General features: G+C 47.2%; 1 protein-coding gene across 3 annotated transcripts in view; it reads left to right on the top strand.

Moving 5' to 3' along the window:
* VIT (vitrin) overlaps window positions 1-22314 on the top strand; it is a 99224-nt gene that overhangs the window by 64658 nt on the left and 12252 nt on the right. For 2 of the 3 annotated variants that reach the window (XM_047744054.1, XM_047744056.1), the window contains exons 8-11: window positions 692-748; window positions 7427-7471; window positions 8961-9023; window positions 12685-12832. In XM_047744054.1, the coding sequence (XP_047600010.1) occupies window positions 692-748; window positions 7427-7471; window positions 8961-9023; window positions 12685-12832 (313 nt within the window). The remainder of the gene's footprint in view (window positions 1-691; window positions 749-7426; window positions 7472-8960; window positions 9024-12684; window positions 12833-22314) is intronic. The other variant, XM_047744055.1, reaches the window with a different exon arrangement.

Genomic DNA, 22314 nt, shown 5'->3' with positions numbered 1-22314 from the left:
TTTCTGAGGAACTGATAGTGTTCCATGACCTTCTGTCTCTTCCCTTCTGTGAAATTTGGTTCTTTCCCTCAGCTCATTTTCACATGGTTCCCTGTCCCCCCCAAAACAGACTTTGCATCTCTCTTTACAAAACCCCCCTCCCCATCCTCCCTTTTAAAACCTTGCTTCAGAGAAATTGCCTGATAAATAATGAATACTGAAGTGTATTTGATTTTTCTCACAAAGTAATTAAGGATAACCCATTGTCTACCTTTAAAATGACTGAAAGCTAATGCTATTTGCATCAGTACCATGTTAACACCATTTAAGCAAATTGTGAAACGTTAAGTGACATTGATACTGAAGGATTACTTTAGCCGCCTCAGGAGTGTCACAGGTGAGGAGAATTATTATAAGAATAATGAAGTGTAAAAAAGTATGGCCCTTTAGCAAAAGATACTTACTTTGACAATTGTGAAATACAGGGGTTATAATTACGTAGGATTTTCAGTCAGTATTTTGAGTTAAATCCCCATCTCACCCCCCCCCTTTTTTTTTCCATTTCAAGGCCTCCTTGGGGCAGGTTCAGACCACCCAAGGACAAAGCTTTACCTTTGTTCTGACCTTGGTTGGTAACGTCTTGCTAGGTTGGATCATGGAAAGAATGAGAGCAGATTAAATTCATGCTCTGACCAGTGCCATGTTATTACAGATCTCTGGTCCACCAGCTCCTACGCAAGCGGCCACCACAGCCCTCGCGCCAATCCAGGTAAGAACCTGAACTCACCTTTCCAGCTCCTAACAGAAGTCTAGAGTGTGTCTGTCGTGTTTCCCTTCCCAGATACCTGGCCATTTGATTTAGATTTGGACAGAGAGCCTTAAACCGGTGATCCCGACAGAAGATACTGCTCAAGGGCCCCACTTGTAAGGAAACTTGAAAGGAAAGCCAGGGAGCCATTGAATAAGCAAGGCTTTCACCAGTTGCCGTTCCCTGGAGGCAATTTTGTGGTGGTTGTGATCGAAATTCCTAAGGATTCAGTAACCAGGCTCTTATAAAGCTGAAAAATGATACTCTCTGGGGTTTGTGCTTGAGGAACGAGGGTAAAAGAAAGAGAACCTTTTTTAGCATTGTCTAGGAAAGGGCAGGGCCGACTTTGCTTGGGTACTTCTCTGATATGGGGAATAGAAACTCATTCTTTGGCCTCCAGGAATTCTATGAATTATGACACTCCCGACTCTCCTTTCTTCACTTCTGGGTGCATCCCTTAAAGGTTTGGCCCAAACACTGGGATTGCAGAAGGATGAGGCAAGCTCTCTTCTCTGTAATGCCCATGAGGCCTGCAGAGATTAGAAAGGAAAAATCGAGCAAGGCTGGATGCTTTCTACAAACTCTGCTCAGGGCTTGGGCCAGAAGTGGATACATTTGATAGAAGGACACCATACCGTTTGTAGCCACAAGGCACTGCCATGGTAGGGGAAGGGGGCGCGGGGTGGGGCTGGGGAGGGCAGGACCTCCTGAGGAAAAGAGTTCAAGCCTTATTCTTGCCAGGGGATACTAGACTGTCCTCCACATGTTAAAAGATTCCTGGAGAATGTAGGTTCTGTTTGGCTTTGATACTGGATCAGAGCAGGGGCTCCCCAGGGGCCCCCAGATAGGACTCGCATCTAGGAGCTGCACCATTGTACCTTTGCCATAGGATACGCTGTTGACCTGGACAAAGGGTTTTAAGAATCAGATTGCTGGACAAAACAAGGACTCCAGGGCCATCTTAGCCTTCAACAGGCCCGTGGGACCCCTCAGGCAGCCAAGCATGGGGCACTCCCTCCTCCTGTCCCCGTGGCTAGGAGCTCTGCCTCCGCCACAACCCCCAAAGAGAGAGCCAACCACAAACAGCTCGACTGACCTCCAAGGAGAAGTGGAACCGGGGCAAATGAATGGAAGAGAGCAGTTTGCTGGTGACATGTGAGTCAGCTGGTGCCGTGTCATCCCCTCAGATATCCAAACTCGGGATTCTCCCAAGATGTTTTCCAGAACCCTGCCGGAGCACAGGTCAAGCTGGGAAAGCTGCTGGCTGCTTACCATCCCTGCTCCATCACGCCGGCAAACACCTTTCTCCCCACACACTTGTCGCTAGCCTCTGCAGCTCATCTCCACATCACCAGGGTTTGGGGGCAGGCCAAGGTGTTTCTACCCCTAGAAAATGTTTCTTTGCCTTGTCTGTTCTGAATGTGTCAGAGAGAAAAGTGTCTGGCAGTCTGGACACCCAGTAGCGGCCCTGGGCTGGGTCGGTTTGAGAGGTCCCCAGCTGGGCACAGCCCAGGACCGGCCTTGGGGATTGAGCTCCAATACCCACAGACACCACCGCAAATCAGATGTGGTCCCGGAGGTCGGTGCAACAAGGCACATTACCTGACCTCCAGCTCTGACTTTTTACTGCCAACAACCCCAGGTTACCCTCAGGGTTTGACCCCACTCCTTTTCTCTAACCTTACCACCTCTGGTCCTCTACCTCTGAGCCTGTTTCTTTTCTGTTCTCCTTCACGCTCCCAGCAATTATGCTCTATCTCCTCGAGCCTCACAGATACTCCCAGCTCCCTTTGTACCCTCAAATCCTACTCACTTCTGCGGCTCCTCTCCCTCCGTCATCATCCCCGTCACTGCTCTGAGCCTCCCACCCACTCCCGGAGAGCCCTGGCCTCAAGAGCCTCTCCTAGCCCATGGGTGCCCAGACCTCATTAGGGGGTGCCCAGCCTCCTTGGGACTCCTGCAGGTGGATGCAAGCCACTCGCACACTGTAAGTAAAGCAGGTCAGAACGCTTAGGGTTCTTAGATGCCCTTCTGCCAGCTCTCTCCTCAGAGACAGTCATGCCTATCAGGCAAGTCACCCAGTTCTTTGGCTAGAAAATCATGGATACATGGGATTAGGAAGAATTGCATAAGGTGCCTCTGCTCTCATTCCCAACCAAAGAAAAGAACCCCTTGGGGGCATGCCAGACAGAGGCTTTTGCTCTAGGTCAGAGAACTTGGAGTGAGCCATTAGGGGATTCCCAGCACCCTCACTGTTGACAGAACTTTCTAGAACTCAGCCCCACAGATCCTAATTTTTCTGAACTGGAGCTTCTCAAAGTGTGGTCCAAGGACCCTACTTCCAGGGATTTTATAAGGTTCTCCCTTCTCCTGCTGCACAACTGTGTGAGGCCAAATTTTCTTTGCTTACATGAACCAAAACAACATATCATACAGACGGAGGAACAGATATCAGATTTGGGCCCTCTTTCCTTATGCTAGACATTGAAGAAAGTTGTCACTCTTCTCACTGAATTGTTTTAAAAAGAAGTTGTTTCTCATAAAAAGTATGTTAAAACAAAATAGCTCTATTGTGAAGTGGGGAAATAGTTAATACTCTGTTTCAGATGAGAGAATGCATCATTTCAATTTTTAATATAAGAACAGTAGATATGACCCCCACAAACAACAGCCCTTTGGGATCTTCAGTCGTTTTAAAGAGCATGAATTTGAGAGCCTTTCAAATATACAAACGGAGCCTTCATGTCCACCTTTATGTGCCATCTTTCCTAGGATAAATTTCTCCAGTTCCTCCCACAGGTCCTTCTGTGACCACGGTATACCCCTTAGCTACACTCCAGTCCGTGGGTGACTCAGAGCAGGACACCCAGAGCAGAACGTGAGCCCATGAGGGTGGTGTGCCCAGGAACTGCCTCTCTCAGCCTAAATATTGCTCCTCCATGAAAATATCCCCAGTTATATTTGGAAGAAGTCCTGTCAGCCCATCAGTTCATCTCCTCCTGAACTGGCTATAACTCAAGCGCCAGGAATTTTTCTCTTACACTTCTAGGGAAGCAGATCACACCCATCCCGTCTCTGCACCATTGAGTTTTTTTTTTTTTTTAACCCAACTTAGAATATCACACTTATCACTATGAAATTCTCTTTTAGTTTCATCTCTTGCAATCTTCCTGAATCTTAATTCTGCCGTTTAGTGTATTAATTATCCTTCCAACTTTTCTGTCATCCACAAAATTGATGAACATGCCACCTGCCTCTATTCTTGTCACTGATAAAAATACACCACATGGAACCAAATCTCATGAGCCCCACTAAATACCTCATCTGTGTTTAGGGCAACCCATTACCAGACACGAGCAGCTATATATGGACCCAGTGAGGTTGTCATTGACCTCAGCACTTCATCCTCTGCTCCACAGGACACCAGGCTTAAAACCCCCTCCCGCCATGCCTTCTGCCCACTGATGCCCACTGAGGTAACTTCCCACATCCCCAATTTACGCCACCCCCACCCACTGCAGAGGAGCTACTCTTCAGTTTAGAGAATACACATTTACCGAGCATGCTCTATGTCAGACACTGTGCCTTGGGTTAGAACTACAGAGATGAATCAGCTATTTTCAGATTCTAGAATTGTGCTGTGGGAACTTTCGCCTCTACAGGTAGAGGATCCCATCCTCTAGTCCCCCCCAGTTATCAGCAAGGCTATTGCCCTCTCTAGACCCCAGTGCCGGACGCTACCCCTTCTTCCGGGCCCTCTGAGTAGGCACGGGGGCCACTGCCTGGGCACGGCTGCTCCTGCTCCCACCACCGGGGAGGGAGGGGTACCCCTGAAGATTTCAGTTAGAACTCAGTGACTTCTCCTCAGAACCATTCTGTTTCATGCTACCATGTTTGATCAAATAAGCTTCACTGGCCTGGAAACCCAACCTCATGTCTTTTGCATGAGAAAAGGCTGCCAGGTCCCAAACCAATAGCCCACATGGAGCTGGGAGGGTAACTCTTGTGGAAACCCAGGGTGGCAAATGTTTCGTGGGGACAACGGCTCCCCGGGAACCTCGGCCTGTCCTGAGTCCCTCTGAGAGCCCCGTGCCAGGGCGGGAGTTGCTGCAGGGGAAGGCCCACAGCCAGCTGTTCTCTGAGTGCCCGCTGTTTCTCCTCAGCCAGAGAGAGCCCTTCGAGGGAAGCATATGGCTCTAGGCAGGAAGCCTGGATGCGGGGAAGGAGGAGCCCAGGTGCCCTGGCCTGGCCCTGGAGGCCTGCTGCCTCTCTGACAGCCACCTCCTCACCCCCACACTCTGGGGAATCTCTGGGGACCCTGGGTCATTGCTCCTGCTTGGGTCCTGTGCTGGGGGCTCCCAGGTGGGCAGGGAAGAGAAGCTGGAACCAGAGCCAAGATCATGACCAGGGTGTCCGAGCAGGGATCTCGTGTGCCCCATGTAGTGCGAGTTGGGGCGGGGTCCCTTCAGGGCCTCACCCATTTCCTGGAGATGCTCCAGGGGCCAAGACTCCCCGGAGTGATAAACAGGTGGGGGTTATGTGAAGTCTCTGGAACCGGGCCTGCCAGCTCAGCTCCCACATCCCTCTGCAGGAGTCTCCTCACCTCTAAAACGGGGTCATGGTTGTCATCCAGCTCTCCGGGTTATGGTGACTTACCGTTGCGACGTGCTTGGTCAGAGCCTGACTTGGGGCGCACTCTTACTGAGTGTTAATGGTTCTACCTTTTTTCTGTGGCAATCCTTCGGGGCCAGTGTCTCTCTCAGACATGGAGGGTATTGAGGAGATGACCGAGCAAGTACGGCCACAAAAATGAGTCCTTGTGTTCCAAGACTGCCTTACCCTTTTTGGGGTGATTTTGGACACATTTCCCTCCGCGGCAGGCAGGTCAGGACGAGTGGTGAGGACCTCAGTTTTACACAGGAGAAAACTTAGGGTGGGAGAAGGCAGGGAGTCCCCCGGGGCTCCTGGCTAGGGTTTGGTGGACACAGGGTGGGCCTTCTCCTGCCTTTCACCCTCCCATCCCTGGGTTCCTCCTCGGCGCCAGAATGTAAGTGTTCCCACAGACCCACAGGTGCCATTACCACCAAGTCCAAAAACACCAGGTCTCAGTTGTCCAAATATTTGTCAGCCCTCAGGGTTTGGAGGAAAACGATTCAGTTCATACATGTCCCAAACAAATATAAACGGTACCAACAGAAGGACCAGAACCCAGGACAGGAGTGAGGGCTTAAGAGATCCTTGCTGTCAGGAAACTGTTTCTCTCCTGCTGAAGTATGCCCAGCATTGTAATTCTCTGTAGTCTCTAAGGGGGCCCAGAGCCTCAGGCAAAAGCAGAGATGCTACCTGCACTGGTTTGGGGGTTTTTCTTTTCTTTTCTTTTTTTTTCTTTTTTAGGGGAAGGGTGTGTTTTGCCAGCAGATGGCGATAGAGAAATAAGTCTAAAGAAACAGAAGGTTTAAAACCTATAAATCATAAATCTGAACTTCGAGATCATGTCACCCAACCTACGAATGCTCTTCACCAAGAAGTCAAGGTTCACAGAGGGTCTGTAACTTGTCTAAGGTCATACACCTCGTTAATGGCTGAGCCAAATTAGACTCCATTCTCACCGTTAAATCAGAATGTGCACGAACACAGATTGCCTTTCAGAATAGCCTCACATCTTCATCATATGAAGAAAAACACCACTTCTTTTGAGTGTGTTCATCATCGCAGGATGCAGCCAAGCTGACGGGCTCATCAGGCCCTCAGCCGTCAGCTTTCCGAGCTGGGGAGGTGGGCAGAGACAGGATAGAGGGAGAGAAACAGCTTTTCTTGCTATCCTTCTGAGGCTTCATCCCATGTTTGTGCTGCCTCTGAGCCCCTCCTGGCCACGACTCCCCTACAGCCATCAGGGACTATGGGGTAAGAATCCTCCCTTCCCAACCACCCCTTCCCTTTATCAAGACCAGCTTATAGAGTGGGGGGCATACAACATTTTACTGCAGAGAGAAAGGCCAGGCACCACTTTGCTGTCTTCTGCTGGCAACACACGGTGACAAGCAGAGACTCAGGAAATGAGGGGACCGCCTGACCTCAGCAGGGGCCTAGATTTGTTCTGTATAGTTCTAAGGAAGAGAACAGATGGGTAGTCAGATGTACCTAAAATGACTTAGGGCTCATAGTGGGTGCTTCATGAGGGTGGATGGTGGGATGGATTAAGATTTCAGATTGATACAGGAAACATTTTCTAACAGTCTCAGTGGTTCCAGAAGTGTGTAATGAGCTCCCTGTCCCTGGAGGTATTCAAGCATCAGCCATCCAATCACTTGGCAGGGGTGTTGTAGAAGCATGCTGGGTGGGATTGGTTTGGATTGGATGAGTTTTTGGTCCCCTCAAATCCCGGGATTTCTATTTTCCATGATTCTTGGCGCACAGTGAAAGAAAAGGCAAAGATGTTTCTCTCTTTGGTTTTTTAGAGCTTTCCGAGAGAAGAATCCTAAAGGTTTTAGGTAGCCTTATCCTAAAGCCTGGTGCCACGTTCTTTTACTGAACTTTCTGCCACAACTGTAAAATGTTATCATCCTGGAAGTTCATTTGAGAGCTTCTGCTGGTTTCACCTAAATAACAAGTTTGCTTCTTTTTAATTTTGAAAATCAGGGGAAATGGACTTGTGGCAACCTGGATCGGTCCTTTTAGATGCAGGTAATTATACAGCTCAACCTCCTGGCCCTGACTAGATGGAGACACATAGGAAGACAGAATTAGGAGAGTCTGACAAGCCAGTGGGTGGCGCAGAGGCCAGTGTTGTCCATCGGGTAACAAAAGGGAAATGAGAAACATGAAGACTAAGATCTACAATGGGAGTGAGGGAGTTCCTCAACCCCAAATGAGGTTTCAAGTCTCACTCCCATCTTGAAGCATGCTATGATTCCCTATTTCCCCCTCTTTGCAGACGGGTGTTCAGCTTTCCCTCCGTGAGACTTGAGTGTTGTTTGCTGTTCACTGAATTAAGTGTTCCAGACTCCAACAGCAAACCCAGCTCTTGGTCTGAGGGCAGATTTTACTGGTAGGGAGAGATGGGGTGGAGGAAAGGACGCGGGCCTCTTGTTTTTTCCCTTCTCCCTCCAACGTGGAGCCTCGGATGGTTCCCCTGAGAGGCTCCTGGCTGAGAAATGCCGTTAGACACCCAAAGCGAATCTTTAAAATGATGTGAGGAAGTGGGATGAGCAGACTGACCTTTCATGGAAAGATGAAATCATGTGCTTGGCAAATTGGAAAAACTAACAAGCCTAGAGAAAGCTCACCGCAGCCAAGAGTGAGCGGAGCCCCCAGCACCTTCCTCCTCTGCCAGAGCCTCTGGGAGGGCACTCCTGGGCCTCCTGAAAACAGGGAGACCAACTGACCAACTTCTGGTGCTGCCTGAGAAATTCGCTGGCCTTCCAGAGCCTGAGAAGATTCGCACTGATTGTCTTCGATCCCTTAAATGATACATGTGTGAACTTGGCTCCCGTGTAAATGGCTCTAGAGAAAACTCCCAAGCCTGAAATCAAATACACACACACACACACACACACACATTCTCAAAGCACAAAACCCTTTTGTAGCTTTACCTCTAATCTCAGGCTGTGGAGGGGAGGGGTTGCTGTCTAGACCCTCTTATTTGCATTCCTGGGGATCTTAGGTCTTCCTCTCAGTCTATATCTACCCCCCATTAGATTTCCATGTGTCTTACCCATCTTTGTTCATTGACTCAACCACCAAATGTTGACCAAGGACCCACATGTGATAGGCAACGGTGAAAGTTTACAAGATGAGCAAAACACATGCCCTGACCTTAAGATCTTCAGAATTTTACAGAGGGTTAATTTACATTGGCCAAGTGCTTCCTTCTTGCAGATAAGGAAACTAAGGCTCAGATAGACTCAGTTAACAGGCAGTAGGGAGCAGACCTAACTCTTGTGACTTCAAACTCCCTGAGCACCCAGGAGAGTCCCGCGTCTTTAGTAGGCTGTCAGTAATTTGTTCTTATCTCTAAGTGGGGGGCAGTGTGGAGAAGAGCACAGTCAACCTTAAGCCAAGCCTGCCCCCAACCCCAAACTGGGTGTGAATATCCATTATGTCCCCATCCCTGGGGTAAGGCCAGATGCTTCCTGTTCTTGTAAGTCACCAAAAGTTTTACTGTTCTTTCCAGGATTTGTTCCAAAAGAAGAATTAAGCACACAGTCTTTGGAGCCAGTATCCCAGGGAGATCCAAGTAAGTGAACTGACAACTAGAAACCCATAGTGGCTGTGACATCCGATCTCCTCCCCTCTCTCCGCACTCACTCGCACCCAAACCCGCTTCTCTCCCACCCTGGATCTATTTATCTCCCCTCTCCTGTCACTTTGTTCTAAGGGGAAGGGGAAGCTTATGGAGGATTTAAACTGTGTGCACGAGGGGGAGAGGATCGGATTTTTTTTTTCCAACCTCACCATGGCAACAGGGTGGGGTGGAAAGGGGAGACAAAGGAGGGGGGTAAAGGAAGAGACCCGCTTGCCGGCAGGGTCAGTGGCCCCAGTGGCCAGGGTGGCAGACAGAGCTCTGAGCTGGAGATGGAAATGGGGAGAAATAGGCAGATTCAGGAGACAGAGAAGGAAGAATCTAGAGCGTTGGAGGAAGAGGTGTGAGAGAGGAAACTGACGAAGACGATTTGAGCAGCTGGGCTAATGGGCGCTGCCATGAGGACCAGTAGGGTGGGGCTGGTGGGGGCAGGGAGATCCTTTCCGCCCTCCATCTTCTATAAGACATTCGGTCTAGTAGACAGTTGACTACCCATAGCGGACTTGAGAAGGAGCACCCCACCTGGGAATTCAGAGTTGGAAGGTGATGAGCTAGGATTCAAAACCAAGGTCATGAAAACAGGAAAGGTGAACTGGGGAAACCAGAGGGCTTACACCTGGAGAACTTCAGCAGTAAATAGGTGGAGGAGAAGTACCTGAAGATACCAGGAAGGGCCAGGCGAAAAGAGGAAAACCCAGAGGCAGCTGAGTGTCGCAGGCTAGGGAGGTCCCCCAAAGATTCCCTCAGACAGTCGTCGCAAGTCAGCCACCCGTGGGCTGGGAGTCCCAATCCAGCTATGTAGGAGAATCACCTGAAGACATTTAAAAAAACTCAAGATGCCCGGTTCCTGGTTCATACCTACTGAATCCGCCTCACCCTAGGTCTTGCTACTCAGGGTACGCGCTGACTACATCATCATCACTTGCGGGCTTGGTAGAAATGCAAAATCTCTCTCTCCCTCAGACCTACTGAATCAAGTGATTTCTTTGCACATCAAACCTTGAAAAGCACAACTCAGAGGGATTCCCGGGCATCCCTCTTTGTTGAAGCTTCATGGGCGACTCTCATATATGTCCATGGTTAAGAAACACTGGCCTAATGCATTGGACAGCACAAAGCATTCACCTATAAAATCATATCATGTTGGAGAAAAGCAAAGCAATTAAGAAAATTGGTAGATTGATTTCTGTACTCTACCTTACCTTTTTTTCCTTGTCCTCCAACCTCTGTCCTCTGTGATAAGAATAAATTGGTCATGCTGAATGTTTAGTGACTCAATTCTGTCCTGTAGCATTGATGTCATCTTCCTATCGGCATGTTTTCATCTCCGTACGAGGAGGCCACTAGGTCTCAGTGAGTGCACTGGCAGAGCTGAAACCATGATCATTAAAGCATCTTGGGAAATGGAGAGCACAGGTGATTCCAATGTCAGCCATCAAGGTAGTGAGTAAAGAGAGCCAAACCAATAGAGAACATCTCAACTTCTTAAAACCCAACTATGAAATGAACACTTCAACCCTGAGCACGGTTCAAGATGTAAGAAATAAAAAAATTGTCTACGTAGAAGCAAAACTGAGACTCAAAATCCATGTGCTTTATTTATTTAAAAAGAAAATCACCTTTGGGCCTTATTCTAATTTTTTTTTTTTTTAAGTTTTCATTTTAAAAGGCATACTGAACTAATCTGCTGACAGCTGGAAGAAAAACCCCTGTCCAGGAGCCCTTCTCAAACTTTCATGTGCACACAGTTCACCAGGAGATCTTGTTAGAACGGGGATCTGATTCTGCAGGTCTGGGTGGAGCCTGGGCGTCCTGGTTTCTAGCAGACCACAGCTGCGGTGAGCGGGAAGCCCCAAAGAGCACCACTGCCACCTGCTGGCAACAATTCTCATTGCCAGCTCGGACGCAGGAGAAAAGGGGTAGTAGGCCCTGTGAGGGGTTACAACACCCAAGACTGAGAACAGTTCTGCTTCTCTTCTGCTTTTCCTCAGCCTTCTGCAGTATCTTTAAGTCTCACTTCTTGCTTTTCTTTGATTCTTCCAATCTTCCCCTCAAGGATCATGCTTTGGCATAGGCAGTTTTGGGGCAGCAAAGCACAGGGGAAGCCCGCTGAACAGGAAGAGTTGGCAGGCACTAAATGCCCAGGCAGACAGGAAATAAGAGGTTACTAGATCCACTAATGAGCCACGGCACTAATTCCAGACGGAGCAGCGTCAGCCAGGCCCAGAGAGGTCCCTGTCATCGCCCACTTCTCCTCTGGCTTTCATTGCCATGGGCCAGTGCAAGATGATGATTGAAGCAAATTCTCAGATACCATTTTTTTCCCTTAACCTGCCAATTCTATAGTATCACTCCTTCATAAATATCTCTCATAGATTCTGCATAACACTGTGTCAACTCATGTCCGTTTCTTGCTCTCGTCTAATATATACATACCTTCCTCCCTGCCTCCTGATCTCCTCCTGGGGAACGGGATGACCCTGGTCACATGAAAGCAATGCAACATGCGTTGGAGAGAAGAGAGCCTACGAGTGGCCTCGTGGGTGATCCTGCGGCAGCCTAGAGAGATCCAGGTGTGTCCAGGCAGCTGCACGCCCAAGCGTGAAGGACAATACTAGCTCGCGTGTCCTCGGGGGTACTCCAGCCCAGAAATTCCTAGCTTTACTGTCCTCTCCTTCCCCCCCGCATGGAACTCTGTTTTGAAATATTTTTGTCTCCCACATGGCAGTTGTTCAACGATTCATTTCACCCCCCCTTTTTTTTAACCAATCAAAGGGATATATACCTCCCAATAAGAACTGATCATATTGAATAATCAGTTTTATCATATTAAGATGATATAATATCAGTTGAGCACAAAGAAGACACTTAGTTTATGTGGCTTTCCACCAACTGCAGCAGCGTTTGAAAGGTTGAGAAGAGCTTTAACCCCCCACCTCCCTCATAGCCTTCAAGAATGCACAGAGGTCCAGAGATGCTAGGCAGAACAACTTTCCTCGTCTTTATCACAATTGAAAGCAAGGAAAAAATTCAAAGACTGCTACAGACAAGTCCTGAGATGTGTAGATACACGTGGGTAATTCTATGGTTGCCTCACCCGGGTAAGTGAGGCAACCATTCTGTCATTCCTGCCTACCCTCTCCCCCCACCACCCAGCACTGGCCTTGCAGATCTTTTCATACCTTGATAAAAACCCAACACATAATTCTACAAAATTAAAATAAGGGTAAGAGACCACGAGCTCCTGAGACTCAGTCTCGGTGAATTCGACATCGAGGGGTCTGCACTGATGTCGTCTGAGCCGAGGAAACCATCCTCAGAGCTCTCCCACACTTGACCGGGAGGCCATGTCTTCTGAAGGCTCTAGGTGTGGCTGATACAGAGAATTCTAAAGCCATTATAGAAATAAGTGCTAGCCCAAGTGCTCGGTGAAAATGTGTTATGATTTTAAATAAGTGAATATACTCTGCATCTTGCCACTACTTTTTACTTTCTTTGTGCTGGAGTCTCAGGGGGCTCTCATGGGGCAAGAGAACGCCCGGGGTTAATGCAATGAGAGATCATCAGAATGACAGAGCCCTTTTCCATTCCTCAGACTGCAAAGTTGACTTGTCGTTTTTAATTGATGGGAGCTCCAGCATTGGCAAACGTCGATTCCGGATCCAAAAGCAGTTCCTGGCTGATGTTGCCCAAGCCCTTGACATTGGCCCTGCCGGTCCACTGATGGGCGTTGTTCAGTATGGGTAAGTGTCGTCCTTAATCCAGAAACCGAGTGAAGTCGCATGCTGAATCTTGTGCCGCAAATAATACCAACACAGCCTACAGCCCGAATTCATTCTCTTCCCTAATACAAATGTAAATGAAAGAAATAGAAGCAAGGCAGTGCCATTTAAGAAATCCAACTCTTCAAGGCGCCTGGGTGGCTCAGTGGGTTAAGGCCTCTGCCTTCAGCTCAGGTCATGATCTCAGGGTTGTGGGATTGAGCCCCACATTGGGCTCTCTGCTCCGCAGGGAGACTGCTTCTTTTCCTCTCTCTCTGCCTGCCTCTCTGCCTACTTGTGATCTCTGTCTGTCAAATAAATAAATAAAAATCTTTAAAAAAAAAAGAAAGAAAGAAAGAAAGAAATCTGACTCTTCCAGAAGGTTAATGAACACTTGGGAGTAAATGGCATTTGCACTCATGATTGGTACAGAGAATATTTATTTGGGAATGATGAGAGTTGGATTCAAGTCTTAGCTCAACCAGTAACAAGCTATGTGGTCTTGAGAGAGGGCTTCACCCCTCTGATCTCAGTTTCCTTTTCTGTAGGTCAGGAAGGTGGACTGCACCCTGTGCTCTGTCCACCTACAGATCAGATGCCTAGAAATACAGTGCTGTAGGTTGACCTTTCTCTTTTCTCCATCTGATCTTAAGCCTCTGTGCTGGTCCTGGAAAAGGTCACCAGGCAATGGGGAAGACTGGGCTGGGGGGAAGGGGTGGCCTCTATCAGTCAGCTGATCACCAGGTGACTGTCCCCAGTCCACCCTATTATTCTAGTTAGAGTAGGAATTGAGCATTCATACTGACACCCAGGCTCAACCTTTTTCGTATTGGGGGTAATAAGTCAATCTTGTTTCATAATAATAGGTTTCTCCCTAAAGCAGATATACAGATGTTGACAGATAATAAGCAAACCATCGAAAGAGAAAACAAGCACAGATCTCAAATCTATCAAATGATAGGTGGACTTTTGACCAGAAACCATTAAGGACAGGATAATGGTCTCACTTTCCACAAAGGACCCTCGGGCGCAATATGACCCCTCCTTCCCCGCACATCTTCACCTTAACTTTAGCAAGGGAAACTAACATAGACCTTTAGTGCTTCTTGCCGAGAAGCCACAGCCCCAGCTTATTTGCCTCCCGCATTCCCAAAAAGTAAAAACATGTTTACCTGACAACACTCAGAGTGCCATCAGATCCTTCAAAATTTTCCAAGGATCTCCAGGGGCAGTATTTTAACCAAGGCTCTTCTATCAAAGGCCCTACCTAGAGTGCTGATCTTTGAACTGTCAAAAGAAATAATCAAAAGCCCTTTATTTTCATAAGAACGTATAACATTTGTACTTTTAACATTAAGTCCTAATAACACATGTAGTACTACCTCCTGTTCCTGTGAAGAAAAATTAGTGGATGAGTTACCCAGCACTTGTATATAGTCAGAGTCAAAGAGATGAAAATGACTAATTGCTACAAATGTCAACTTCCAATGTCAAAGGCTCTGTCTTGAAGACTTCAACTTGAAGTAGAAAAATAAGGGGTTTTTTTTTCTTGTTTTCAAAATGTCAGCCTATTTTCATTCCTACATTACTTTTTAAAGATAGCAAACAGAGAGCAGGCTTCTCTGGGGAGGAAATGTAAGCGTTTTCGTACCAGATGTCCGCGGTCAATTTTATTGGGGGGGTTCAAAGCTTGGTGTGTCATCTTGCATTAAAAATAGCTGCTTTAAAAGCTGTGTATACCAAAGTTTATAGTATAATATGAAAATAAGGTAATAAATTTGTCAAGGAAAAGAAAAACGGCAGGAGAATAGTGTGTGTGCCAGTGAGAAGGCGGATGAATGAGCCAATGTTGCAAGGAAGGAAAACCAATTCAGGAAAGTCTCCTCCCCTGCCCAGAAGAGCATTTCCCCTACATTTTCCTAATGCAATCACCATTTGCAGGAGAGAGTTACCTCCATGCTTTTCCAATTTCACTTTCTAAAAAGGCCTTGCTATTCGTCTTTTCTGCATCCTGTGTCCTGTTAATTTGGAGCACTTCAGAGACATGGTGTCTGTTCTCCCTCACTTTATGCTCATAGAAGCTACTCCATCATTGGCACCTTCCTTAAGCCACAGGGTGCAGTGGAAAGCACGAGGAGCTGGTGGCAGCGTAGCTTGAATTCTGGCCTGAGCTCTGCTGGGTGACCCGAAGCAGATGCTTTCACCTTTCCATGGGGGCGCTGCCATCCGTAAAATGCTGGGGGTGGATGGATGACCTATTAGTGCTCTCCCAGCCTGATGTTCTCTGATACAGTGACTGGCTCTGTCCTCAGAAGACACCCGAGAAATGAATGCTGGGCTGACAGGCTACAGGAGCCGCCTCTCCCTTCCTTCCAGCCTTGGTTCTATTGTGGGGGGTGAAACATGAGGTTTTACTTGGAGGTGATGCATCCTTCAGTGGACTGTGGGGAGCACAATAAATTGGAGGGCGGTATAAGAAGGGTGTGATGAGGCACCAGGGAACCTGCATGCCCAGCTGGAATTGCTTTTGACTTCAGGCTTCCTCCCTGAAGGGCTCCCTCCAATCCTTTCTTTACCAAAAGGTCTTAGTGCATGGAGGGAAGGGAATGGGCAGGAAAGGGGAGGAAGAGGGAGTGGATGCAGATGGAGGGCCTGTGTTTCTGGAAAAGGAAAAGCAGGAAGAGCCGATGGCCGGTTGGGAATCTGATTCTTCTGGTGTTATGGGTTCTCACCAGATTTCAATGCCCACCTTATCATCACGGGGATCAGCCCTGTTCTCTCAGAATCACAGAGCCTTGGGGCCATAGAAAGCTCCTGCTTCTACCCCCTCGTGTTATAGAGAGGAAGTGAGGCTCTAAAAGAAATGACTGGCCCATCAAGAATGAGACCTTCAAGGAGAGGCCAGTGCTGCCCTCAGAGAGGTTGAGTGACTTTCCCAAGAACACACAGCCAAATGCATGACCTGGGGAGAGGGCGAATATTAAATCTTGGGTTAATTCCTAAAATGGCAAACAGAATTGACTTCAAAGAGAAGACTTTGCTCGTCTGCCCAAAAAGCTTCTGATCATTGAGGCTTTCCACCATGGTGAGGACCGAAACGCTGTCCTTAGACAAAAAGCCAAGGACTGCGCCCTCATCTGGCGCAGGAGCTCTAACAGTGAAGTACACAGTCGACAGGCTTGTGATCACACTTAATACCAAGGGGGACACGGAAAGGCTGAGGGAAAGGACAAGCAGAACAAGTAGCTCTTGGGTGAACTCTAGCCCGCAGAACGAATGAAGCCAAGCTGCTTGCAGTTTCACAGCTGCCAGGGGCCACGGGTGCCAAGTGCCCCTGACCTTCCAGATGATTTTGTTTTAGTCTCCAGTGTCAGGATAAATAGAATAGAATTGCACACATTCTTTTGAAGTCTGCAATCAACCCTAGAATACCAAGACTTGGAAAGCAGTTATAGAGCAAAGCAAAATGTTGTTTTTTCTTCATTTCAAAATGAAATAGACTTTTCTTTGCTCATGGTTCTGTCACAGGTGCCCAGTGTTTTTGGAAAGTGGCTCAGGGGTGGGGGCTGCACATCCTTCCTCCACTGACCTCTTGGCTCTGGTCGGAGAAGCTGCTGTCTGACACTCAGCTGCTCTCCCTCCCAGAAGGAAGGATGCCCAGAGTCCTCCCGGGGATCGGCTGAGCCACCGTGTGGGGGACAGGCAGAATGGAGGAAAGAACAAGTGTCAGGACAGGCACGGTAGGCAGAAGAGTGGCTCCCGAACTTACCCACCTCTGAATCCCTGAAACCTGTGAATGCGGTTTTTTGGCCTTACGTGGCAAAAGGGACTCTGTAGATGTGATTGAAGTTAAGGACCTTGAGATGGGGAGATTATCCTGGATTATCCAGTGTCCCAATCTAATCCCACAAGACCTTAAAAGCGGAGAAACTTTCCCTGCTATCAGCCAGAGAAATATCTGACTGGAAGAATGGTCAGAGATAGACAACTGCTGGCTTTGAAGATGGAGGAAGGGAGTCATGAGCAAGGAATGCAGGCAGCCTCTCGAGGACAGAAAAGACAAGGAAATGGACCCGCCCCGACCCCTGCCCCAAAGCCTCCAGAGGGACACAGCCCTTCCAGAGAGACCTACGTCAGACATGACTTGACCTCTGGAACTGTAAGGTTAATGAGGAAGCCACTAGGTTAATGGTCATTTCTTATAGCAGAAAGAGGAAACTATACATTCTGGCACATTCTCTTGAGACTGCAGCAAAGCAGGTGTGGGCAGGACTGGAGCCTGAGACACAGCTCCATGGGGCTCAGTGCAGTAAGGTCCTCAGTGCAATAAGGTCCTAAGCTCACCTACCTAGGGAGCTTTGAAAATGTTAATGCCCTGGTCCCATTCCAGACTTATTAAACCAGTATCTGGTAAATACCCAGGAGCTAATATTTTAGTCTGTAATTCCCATCTGTTGCCAAGAGGTTAAGAGAGAGCTCAGCTTCCTACAAGTTGAGTGGCCGTGCTGCCCAGAGCCCAGATCCCTCCAGTGTCCGCCCCGGTCTTCTTCTTGTGCCCCCCACTGCCTTTACAGAAATTAACAGGATCTCAGAGCAGCTGCCTGTCTTCGGCTCTCTGGGGCCCAATGGCACAGACAGTGGTGCCTCTACCCTCTGCTCGAAGAGACAGGCAGGTAAGCCCTTGAGCCACACTCTTCAGGCACACAGTCTCAAGGCTGAGTGAGCCATGAATAACATTTACCCAAAACTCCTGTGCTTTTTCTATTCCTCCCCACTGAGTCCTCCCGGAGGTACAAATAAAACAAGGACTGCACTAGACTTCCACTCACCAGCTCCCCTTCTGCCTCCACCTCCCGTTGCCTGGGCTTATCGCAGAGCTCCCCTGAGATCATTCTCCCTACACCCTCGGTCCCTAGATCGTTCTGCTAGAAAAGCAGATGGCCACCTCGGTGCACATTAGAACCACTTGGGGAGCTTTTGAAAGTCCCAATTCCCAGACCAAACCTCAGATCGATTAAATCAGAATTTCTGAGTTTGGGACGCAGGCATCATTAATTTTTGGAGCTCCCAGGTGATCCCATCGTGCAAGCGGGGAGGGTGGGCACAGCGATTCCCACAGGCCTGCACTGTCATCCGGAGACTCCTCTCCTGGCTCTGCTCTTCCTCCTCCTCCTTTTCTCAGCCTTTCTCATGCTTTATCCAGACTTCTTATCACTTGTTCTCCTCCCTCCTCTTATCGCCGGCAGGCCCCTGCTGATTTTCTTGATTCTTCCAGTATCCCCACAAGGCATTGCTACTCAACGTGTGATCGATCCACAGTTTCATCTGGGAGGTTCTTAGGCAGAACCTCAGACCTCACTCTGGACTATAGAATCAGAACCTACATTTTCCATCTATCCCCGTGTGGTCGGGCCCAGGCCCGAGGTCAGGAAATGCCAGTCGCAGTGTCTGTTGCAGACATCCCATGGTGCGGGGCTTCTGAGCCCTGTGACGCGGGTGCAGACAAGTCTGTGTGTTCCAGGGTCTCTCTCAGATCACCACACAGCAGGTCCGCATTTCCCCCCGCAGGAAATTATACAGGTTAATTTTCTACTTTTTGGTGGGTGCATTGAATTCTTGTTATTAATTACAAAAAAAAATTCATCTAGAAACAAAATTTGATTATAAGACCCTGCTTCCCACCTCGGGTCCTAGGAAATGTAGGACCAGTGTCCTTTCCAAAGGGGTTAGTTGTACCAAGTCTCCGGGAGGTTGGCCCGGGCCACGGAGGTGGCTGGAGATGCTCAGTCCTCTGAGGGGCTGGGAGCAAACTCATTTCATTCTGAGCCAGGCAATGCACTGAAGGAATGTGTCTGCCACCCAGCCTGCAGCTCCTGGCATGACCTTGGGTAGCCAAGGTCACCCTAGAGCATGCTCCTGATTCCACAGGCATGGTTCATCTCAGGGACTAAGCCCCAAAATCATCACATTTTAGCATTTAAGAAAATGAGAAGATTCAATATAGGCTTTTAGGATTTTATTGTATATATTGTATATATATTTATCAATATAGGCAATATAGGATTTTATTGTAACCTCAGGTGATGCCTTGTGGGAGGAAACCATTTTGAAAAGCTGCCACCACAGGAGATCTGAGCCATCAGTATGTCTCTGCTGGCGTAGGAACTTGTGTGAGAGGCTCACACAGTGTGACTCCAAGTATCTGGGCTAACGCAGGAGCCCCTGGGGCTTTAACTGAAGGGACCGTGGACGTCTTCCAGACTCCAGAGCTTCCCCAACTTTGCTGAGGATAGGATTCACCTGGATCCCTTGTTTAAAACAAACAAAGATGCCCACCTCCAGTACAGACCTACTGATGTGAGCTGCTGCCAGGATGAGATCTGGTGTCTCAGGACTTGAACAGGTGCCTCAGGTGAATTTTACCTTCAGGGAGGCCTGGACACAATGACATCCATCCCCGTGCCTTGTTCCCCAGGTGCCGAGCCTTCCTCAGGATCACAGGGGACCATTTCTGACAGGCATTCTTCTTGCTTCTTAACGCTCACAGGGGAATCATTTCCTGTTGCATCAAACAGTACAATTGGTTATTTTCTCCTTGAGCTATAGAACTTCGTTTGTTTTCTTCTCTTTGTTGCAAAGGAAATCACTGGTATCGCTGAGGAAAAAAAAAAGGTTTTCCTTTATTGAGATCTTGTAGTAAAATTATAAATTAGACGTTTGTTTAGATAGAAATATAGCTGAAATTTTTAACTAGACTCTGTCTCTGAAAAGTAACCTGGCGAGGGTGTCAGGCCACCAGCCCTTATATCCTGAAAAAGGATACACACACCCATGTGTTCTGGTACCAAGAGCTGCTACAGTTTTTAGTTACAAATGTATCATTCATTCCTATCATTTAATTTCAATTTAACAAAGATTGATTGAACGTTTACCATGCACTAAGCTCCATGTCATTTGCAGGGGATACAATGTAAAATTCTTCTAAGTGGTTTGATTACATTTATCTGTAAGTCCCTTGATGAATGGCTCAGTAGCTTTGCCCCTTCCTAATAATTTTAGCAACAGGAGAGTTTCAGAGATCCTCTGATCCAAATTTTCAATCCAATAAAAATAAATCAACGAATGTGATAGAGATTGTGTTCTTTAGGACTTCACCATCTAGTAAGGGAGGCAATATTTCTAAAAGAAATAACATTAAATAAAATGAAAAGCATCTATTCATTGGGTATATGAATAGCTCATCTGTCTGCCTCGGTAGATGGATTCATCCATCTCTGTGATGTAATAAAGGAAGACAAAGATCAGTGTGGAGCTGAGAAGCAGAGTGTTCAACTCCAGGAAGGGTGATCCAAGAAAGGAGAGGACATTTGAGCTTTCTCCATTTATTTATCCCATAATTACCTATTTAATCTCCTGTATGCTAAATAACTAAAACACTAAGACAGGGAGCCTGTTCTCAAATAGGTAACAGTCGATCTTCACGACTTGTGGCTTCCATATTTGCAAGCAAATTCTCATGGCGCATGTAGAGCCATCTGCAGACTAGCACAGCAAGGGGATGGGATTTGAGCTCCTTGACCCACGGTCCCAGCCAAGGTCGAACAGGGCAATGCTCTGCCTTCCTGCTTCAGCAGCCCTACTGTGAACAAGTCTCTTTGTTGCAATCTATTTAGCGCCACGTTTTTCCTATTTTTGTGCTTTCCATTGATGATTTCACTATTTTAAATGGCCCCCAAGTATACTGCTGGAATGCTTTCAAGTCTTACAAGCACAAGACGGCTAGGAGGTGCTTATGGAGAAACGGCCCCTACTCAGTAAGTTTTCTTCAGGCATGAGTTCAATGTCAATGAACCAATGATTCAGTGCTTTCCAAAAAGGAAAGGAAAATCACTGATCTGTATGTGATTCTGCTCTGGAAAGTGACAAAGTAATAACTAGAATGCCTGATGAAGCTACGAAAAAGTAGGTGAACTTATGAATTCATGAAGTGACAACTGATGTGAAAAAAATAAAACAAAACAAAACGCAGTGGATGGCATTGTGAGGCTAAGAGCTGAAGAAATTTATAGTGACATTACCTAGGGTCAGAAAGCTGTTAAACTGTTCTCAGCTGGTGTGTTATTAAACAGAAATATTGCATGTGATTATTTGTAAGAAATATACATTAAATTAGGTGTCTTCCAACAAAAATGTACAGAAAACAAGTTTATATATCGACATACTGATGAAAATGTCATGACTGGAGGCCCACAGGAACCTAAGCTAGTACTTCCCCTAGGAGCAGTGGCTCAGTATTTGCTAATTTGATGTTTGCAGCAACTTTATAGAATGTAACTACTGCAAATAAGGAGACTGGGCTGTATATGCAGTACAGGAAAGAGACAGGTAATCGATTGCTCTGCAAAGTGATCAATATTAAGCCTTCTGAGCAGCATTCCAGAGAACGCCACAGATGTGACTAAGTGACTAAGTTCGACATTTAGATACATTTTTTCTGGAAAAACTTTTGGGAAAAAAATTATAATTTTGTTTTTTAAGTTATTTGTGTATGAACAACCCCTTATGATTAGCTATGATTTCTTCACAATCATCAGACAGACTCAGGGAATCTTGCAAGGGAGAAAATCTAGCCCACAGATCATTTTCAAATGTATAAAGTTTTATGAGTTAATATTTTATAATGAATGAAGTGGATATTGTGTTATGTTTAGTAGACAATTACATACTATTAACAATATCAATAACTATTAACAATATATACTTACAATTAACAATATCAATTTTGCAATTTTTCATTTTACAGTCAATAATATTTTGTTTGTTTTGGCTCGACTCATACTTTATTTTTTAGGTCCCCAAAAGTTCATATCCTTGGTCACCAAGGGAGGATCAAGACTTTGGCTACTCTGAAGCTTATGTACTTAAAGGGTCCCTTTAAGAAAAAGGGCACAAAATTACAAACACAAAATTAGGCCTCTTGGAAGAGGTATTATTAGCTCCCAGGTTAATTTGCCTCTGATCAGCATGACAGCTTATTGAATAAACGGTCCCCTGCACAGGCTGCTCTGGGAAGACCACGTAGGAAGCTATAGCAATAGCTCAAGAAGGTAAAGATGGAAGTCCAAACGTGAGCCTGGAAAGGATGCGAGAGAGATGAGAGATATTTAAGAGGCTGGTCTGACAGGACATGGCATGTGATGAAGAAGGTCTCAGAAGGCAACCAGAGGATGCATTCTGCTGAGATGACAGTGAGTCAGGGTGAGGAGGGAATGCAGAAGGGAATATGGGTGGTTGGATGGAGTCAATCTGGAAGATACAACTTCAGTATTGGAAATATCAAACCTGAGGTGGTTGTGGACCACCTCCAGGCACCACCCAGTGCATTACGGTTGGAGATGGATGGGAGTCATTTTACGTCTATCTGGGGTTCAAGAGCGAGGACCTGCCAGTGTGCGCTGGACAGC

This window comes from Lutra lutra, chromosome 9 (assembly GCF_902655055.1).
Source record: "Lutra lutra chromosome 9, mLutLut1.2, whole genome shotgun sequence".
Classification (NCBI taxonomy): Eukaryota; Metazoa; Chordata; class Mammalia; order Carnivora; family Mustelidae; genus Lutra; species Lutra lutra.
The sequence above is the reverse complement of the archived record's forward strand: the minus strand, read 5'-3'. Positions and strand labels throughout refer to the sequence as shown.